This window comes from Nansenia antarctica (assembly GCF_963989245.1).
Source record: "Nansenia antarctica genome assembly, chromosome: 1".
Lineage (NCBI taxonomy): Eukaryota > Metazoa > Chordata > Actinopteri > Argentiniformes > Microstomatidae > Nansenia > Nansenia antarctica.
Window position 1 is genome coordinate 87,373,926 of NC_137674.1, and position 7,250 is coordinate 87,381,175.

General features: G+C 43.5%; 1 protein-coding gene across 1 annotated transcript in view; it reads right to left on the minus strand.

The window, feature by feature from the left end:
• Positions 1-955, minus strand: part of vit (vitrin) — a gene marked incomplete at both ends in the record, with an annotated part of 25,196 nt that extends 24,241 nt beyond the window's left edge. The window contains 3 exons of the mRNA XM_080526811.1: positions 186-342; positions 764-829; positions 922-955. Coding sequence (XP_080382937.1) covers positions 186-342; positions 764-829; positions 922-955 — 257 coding nt within the window. The remainder of the gene's footprint in view (positions 1-185; positions 343-763; positions 830-921) is intronic.
• Between the last annotated feature and the right edge of the window lie 6,295 nt (positions 956-7,250).

Below are 7,250 nucleotides of genomic sequence, written 5' to 3' on the forward strand. Positions count from 1 at the left end.
ACAGGTCATAACCCTGTGCTAAATCCAGGACCATATAGATACTAACCTAAAGATACTCAAAAACACATCCAGGTGCCCCTAGCATGGTGTTATGGCAGGCTAAAGGTGCTAGCATGGCGTTATGGCAGACTAAAGGTGCTAGCATGGCGTTATGGCAGGCTAAAGGTAATGTACCTGCCACTCACCTGTGGATGGCTGCGTTGCAGATACTGGAAATGGAGGCGAACACACTGGTCCCGTATACCTGCTGCTTGGTCTCCCTACAGCCGGCCGGGCATTTTGCAATGAACTCTGGGACGTTGACCTTCCCCGCCCTGACATCACACTCTATAGCAGGAACCACTGGAACATGGAGAGTCAGTGGACAGGTTCAAAACAAAGACTAATGTCAAATAATATATATATTATGTCACATACTGTATATACTGTGACTGAACGTTGATAATAATAATAATAATAATAATAATAATAATAATAATAATAATAATAATATAATAACTTGGTTTTATATAGCGCCTTTCACAAACCCAAGGACGCTTTACAGATTTTACAGACAGAAAGTCAACAGAAAACAGAGACAGAGACAGTGACAATTTGAAGGTGTCCAGGGTAGGGGCATTGCGGATCACTGTGGGGAGAGAGTTCCAGAGGGTGGGTGCTGCCACACTGAAGGCTCTGTCCCCAAAGATCTGTATATACTGAAATCTATTAGTAGACAGTAGGCAGTATGAATGTCACGTCAAGTCCGATGTTATCTGACTACCTTGTTTAGGCTTCTTGTTCTTGGATCCATTTGACTTGGCTCCACTACTGTAGCATAGTAGAACAGCTAGAGAAGACAACAACAGTATGGAGACAGGTTCAAACAACAGCACAAACAGTAACATCATTTTAATTGTGTGTGTGTGATGTAATCCCTACCGAGGCAGACAGCAGTGATTGGTGCTCTGAGCATGGTGGAGGAGTGTGCTGGTCAGTCAGATGTCCTTCTAGAGCATCAGGACCCCCTGGAATAGAGAAGAGAGACACCACCATAACTAAATGGTAAATGGTAAATGGACTGTACTTATATAGCGCCTTTTTAACGGCCTCTCATTCACCCATTCACACACACATTCACACACCAATGGCGGCAAGCTACCATGCAAGGCGGTGGCCCAAGGACACTTCGACATGTGGCCAGACAGGGCTCGAACCGCTGATCTGCCAACCTTGTGATCATTAGACGGCAAGGCAAGGCAAGGCAAGGCAAGGCAAGGCAAGGCAAGGCAAGGCAAGGCAAGGCAAGGCAAGGCAAGGCAAGGCAAGGCAAGGCAAGGCAAGGCAAGGCAAGGCAAGGCAAGGCAAGGCAAGGCAAGGCAAGGCAAGGCAAGGCAAGGCAAGGCAAGTTTATTTGTATAGCACATTTCATACAACAGGGGCAATTCAAAGTGCTTTACATACATTATTTAAAAATACAGCAAGAGGAGCATAAGAAAATAAAAATGACAATGAATAAAAGCAAATATAAGAAGTAAATAGATAAAACATTTAAAAAGACAATAGTTAATGGAAAAAAGACATTGATAGAAGTGTTTGTGTTTAATCATAACTGGTGCAAAACATGAAGGTTTTTAGCTTAGATATATATTTATTATATATATATATTTTAAGGGTTTGGGCCTGTTTGATTTCTTCAGGGAGTTTGTTCCAGGAGCATGCAGCAGCGTGACTGAAAGCTGCTGCACCGTGTTTTGTTTTTACTCTTGGAATTATTAGCTGATTAGTCTCAGCTGACCTTAAGGACCTTGCGGGAATATAGGGTGGGAGGAGATCTCTACCTCCTGCGCCACAGCCACCCCTGAACTAAAACATCACCCAGCTACATCCTGTTATCTCCTACATCACCCAACTACATCCTGTTATCACCTACATCACCCAACTACATCCTGTTATCGCCTACATCACCCAACTACATCCTGTTATCTCCTACATCACCCAACTACATCCTGTTATCACCTACATCACCCAACTACATCCTGTTATCACCTACATCACCCAACTACATCCTGTTATCTCCTACATCACCCAACTACATCCTGTTATCACCTACATCACCCAGCTACATCCTGTTATCTCCTACACCACCCAACTACATCCTGTTATCTCCTACACCACCCAACTACATCCTGTTATCTCCTACATCACCCAACTACATCCTGTTATCTCCTACATCACCCAACTACATCCTGTTATCACCTACATCACCCAGCTACATCCTGTTATCTCCTACACCACCCAACTACATCCTGTTATCTCCTACACCACCCAACTACATCCTGTTATCTCCTACATCACCCAACTACATCCTGTTATCTCCTACACCACCCAACTACATCCTGTTATCTCCTACATCACCCAACTACATCCTGTTATCACCTACATCACCCAACTACATCCTGTTATCACCTACATCACCCAACTACATCCTGTTATCTCCTACATCACCCAACTACATCCTGTTATCTCCTACATCACCCAACTACATCCTGTTATCACCTACATCACCCAACTACATCCTGTTATCTCCTACATCACCCAACTACATCCTGTTATCTCCTACATCACCCAACTACATCCTGTTATCTCCTACATCACCCAACTACATCCTGTTATCTTCTACATCACCCAACTACATCCTGTTATCTCCTACACCACCCAACTACATCCTGTTATCTTCTACATCACCCAGCTACATCCTGTTATCTCCTACACCACCCAACTACATCCTGTTATCTCCTACATCACCCAACTACATCCTGTTATCTCCTACATCACCCAACTACATCCTGTTATCTTCTACATCCCCCAACTACATCCTGTTATCTTCTACATCACCCAACTACATCCTGTTATCTCCTACACCACCCAACTACATCCTGTTATCTCCTACATCACCCAACTACATCCTGTTATCTCCTACATCACCCAACTACATCCTGTTATCTCCTACATCACCCTCAACTACATCCTGTTATCTCCTACATCACCCAACTACATCCTGTTATCTCCTACATCACCCAACTACATCCTGTTATCTCCTACATCACCCAACTACATCCTGTTATCTCCTACATCACCCAACTACATCCTGTTACCTCCTACACCACCCAACTACATCCTGTTATCTTCTACATCACCCAACTACATCCTGTTATCTCCTACATCACCCAACTACATCCTGTTATCTTCTACATCACCCAACTACATCCTGTTATCTTCTACATCACCCAACTACATCCTGTTATCTCCTACATCACCCAACTACATCCTGTTATCTCCTACATCACCCAACTACATCCTGTTATCTTCTACACCTTTCATTAAATGTTCCATATCTCCTCCTATAATCATATTTCTCCTCTATTATCTGTACCATGCATACAGCAGGATTTCTACAATTAGAACATAAGACATCATACAAAGGCTCCAAAAGTGTGACCTCTTTTGTCATTTGCAGACACAAATGACTGGCAAATCTCCTTTAAGTCAAGTTTGTCAAGATGCTCTTGGTGGATGTGGCAAACAGCCACATTGTTACCCAACTACATCCCAGGTTAGAGGTTATGTACAGTCATGGCGAAACGTATATCATTTATTTTGTTTCCCTTGGAACAACACAAAAAAGCAGAGATATAATTCCAACTCCAAAAATGGAGTGGACAAAATTATTGGACTTTACTTAATTTTTGTTAGCGGACCACTTTCGCTCACATTTAAAGGGTTCCTTCTCCCAACTGCTGTTTTGAGATCTGCAGAAAGTGGAGTACAGGTGTTCTATGGGATTTAGATCTGGACTCATTGCTGGCCTCTTCACAACTCTCCAGCTCTTTGTCTTAAACCATTTCTGGGTGCTTTTTGAAGTGTGCTTTGGATCATTGTCCTGCTGGATGACCCATGACCACTGACGGAGACCCAGCTTTCTGACACTGGGCCCTACATTGCGCCCCAAAATTATTTGGTAGTCTTCAGATTTCATGATGCCATGCACAGAGTCAAGGCATCCGGTGCCAGAAGCAGCAAAGCAACCCCAAAACATCTGTGAAAAAAATTGCGGTTTTTATAGACCTCTTTTGATAGAATTTTAGACCTATTCGCGACACCATGATATGATAGCTTTTTGTCATCCTCGAGGTGATGAAATTACAGATTTCACTGCCATACAGACAAAAGAGGAAGCGAATTGGCATTTTTTGGGTTCCAGCTTGATTCATTTCCACGTAAATAGATGTGGTCGGACTGATTTCCTTTCCAGGATCTCATTTTTAAGACCTAACACCTAATTTTAGACTGAATAACTGAAATGTAAGACCTTTTTAGGCCTTATAAATCGGATTGCTGGATTTCAGACTTTATCCAGGCTTTTTAAGACCAGCGTAGGAACCCTGCCATGTTCTTTTCTTTGAAGGCCTCATTTCGCCTCAACACGACAACGATGATCGGCCAAGTCAGTCAGAGATCGGCCAAGTCAGTCAGAGATCGGCCAAGTCAGATAAGGATCATGTTGGTTCACTGTCGGTTCACAATGAGCCAGTAAGCACAACAGACCAGGGCCACAGCACAGAGAGAAATGTGTTTCTTTTAACTATCTACAGTATCTATAGACTAGATAGACTACTATCTACAGTAGAGATTCAGACACTTAAGGATGTCATAATAATCAGGTCACTCAAACACATCAAATTACGGACATCATAAAAGTGTACATTCATGAAGGGAGTGTACATATACAGTATATTGTAGGCTATTCCACCCATTTGTGGCCGGCTGTGGCGCAGGAGGTAGTCGCCGTCTAATGATCACAAGGTTGGCAGATCAGCGGTTCGATCCCCGGCTGGCCACATGTCGAAGTGTCCTTGGGCAAGACACTGAACCCCAGATTGCTCCCAGTGAGCGGGCCGGCGCCTTGCATGGCAGCTTGCCGCCATTGGTGTGTGAATGTGTGTGTGAATGGGTGAATGAGAGGCCGCTGTAAAGCGCTTTGGAGCAGCTTTGGAGCAGCAAAAAAGGTGCTATATAAGTGCAGGCCATTTACCATTTACCCACTGACACTATGCTCAAGAGGAAAACCAACACCAAGCTCAGTCATGATCACAACACACTTTTATGACCTTATTATTTATGACTGTTTACATTTTACAGAAACGTCTCGTCGTCTCCCTGTGATTCTGACTGAAAGGGAATGTTCAAGGACAAACGAACAATGTCAAAACTTGTGTCAACAAGAACATAATTTCGTCTCCAATACTGCATACCAGACATCGCTATTATTCTGTCACAGCTCAGGTGGTATCCGAGACTACTTGGTTTCACCGTCACGATACAGATTTACGTCTGTAGAGCAAGGCTGTGTAATAAATTACATTGGATATCGCTAGCCTCTTAGCATAATTGCCTAAGTCATGCTTCGCTTGTGGTCAGCCGAGCCATCTTTGTATGTAGTGTCAAACATGTCAAAGAGATGACTTGGGCAGATAGTGGTTTTGGAATGTAACAACAAGCATTCTGATAGGCTGATGGCATCATAGGCAATAATAATGCACAGTGAATCAGCAGTGTTAGGAGAGAAGAGTAGAGTTAGGCAGATCAGCAGATATCTCAATTTGGCCAAAATATGACTTTTTGAGGTAATGTTAAGGTATGCTACGAGGCTAACGATACGAGGATGCCAGCTCCTCAGGTCCTGCCCTCCGCTGGGGCACTGGGGCAGAACTCTTGACTGGGGGTAGGTGATGACAGAGGACAACAGTTTAGGCCTCCCTGTTATCAGAGGAATGCTGGATGCCTTCTACAAGGCCGGGACCCTGTCCATCACCACGGGCGTGTTGGCAGCTCACCTGCCACCAGGTATGACCAGGTCACACTGTGACCCCAAAACAGGGTCAGACGACTAAAGAAACGACTAAGTTCAGTGTTGTTCAGTTCTGTGTTGTTGTGTATGTAGTTATACATAATTATGTTATAATGAATACTAGTAGCCCAATCCTGAATTACTGATAGGATTACACAGCATTATAGCCTAGTAATCCTTTAGAAACAGTATTATGTAGATTATAATAACCAACACAGCAAAAATAAGTGATATACAGTATGTTGATTGGATAGAACGAGAAGCCGTGGTATATCGTGGATATCGGCACAGCTAGTGGGGTGGTTAGGCTTGACGCGAAGCAGAGTGTCGTTATATATATACACCCCCTAGCTGTGCCGATATCCACGATATATCATGGCTTCGAGCTCCATAACGCTTTTATACAACGGTTACCACATTTATCTATCAATATTTCAGAAAAGAAAGACGAGACAAACTTTTCATTAATGTATTTTAACGGAACTATGTTTTATTGTAAGTGTATTCATCCGCTGAACAGTTGTTTATCGGTTGCTAAGCAACGGTTAGAATGTAACGTTATTAACGATAACGGTAATATTATACAAACGCGTATGTCATGGATATCGGCACGGCTGGAATGCAAACTGACCAATAGAGACAATGGACCAAACTGACCAATAGAGACAATGGACCAAACTGACTGAATAGAGACAAGGGTATAGCCTGTTAACTCCACACAGCATTTTACGGCCAAGCTCCACCTGCTGCGTTGCGTCAACTCGCCATCGGCGTTGCGTCAACTTCCCGTTGTCCAAGCTCCACCTGAGCGTTGCGTCAACGTTGCGTCAACGTCAACGTTCTACTCTAGCTCCACTGGCTAGCTCGTACTTGGAGCTGTCCGTGGTACCACGTGGTACAATTGGTCTCATTGTGACGTATGCGTCCACCGTCAAAAATCAAACTTTTTTGAATGTCTACTTTGGACGCAGCCATCGGACGCAACGCTGACGCAACGCAACGCTGACGCAACGCAGCAGGTGGAGCACCTTTCATTGATTACAATGCATTTGATCCCAATTTCGGACGCAACGCACATTAGACGCAACGCTGACGCAACGCTCGATGGCCATGGTGGAGCTTGGCCGTAAGCCTATAGAAACAGTATTATGTCAATTATAATACACATAAAAAATAAGTGATATACATTGATGGGATATATAAAGGTCTCTATCCATTCCGTACTTTACACACTCCGAGAGTCTTACATAACTTTTTTCCAGTATTGTGTTTTGACAGGCAGACAGATGCACAGGGCTGCACTGCAAAAAGTAAACCTAAACCTCATTTAAGATATATTTTACTTGTTTTAAGAAACTCT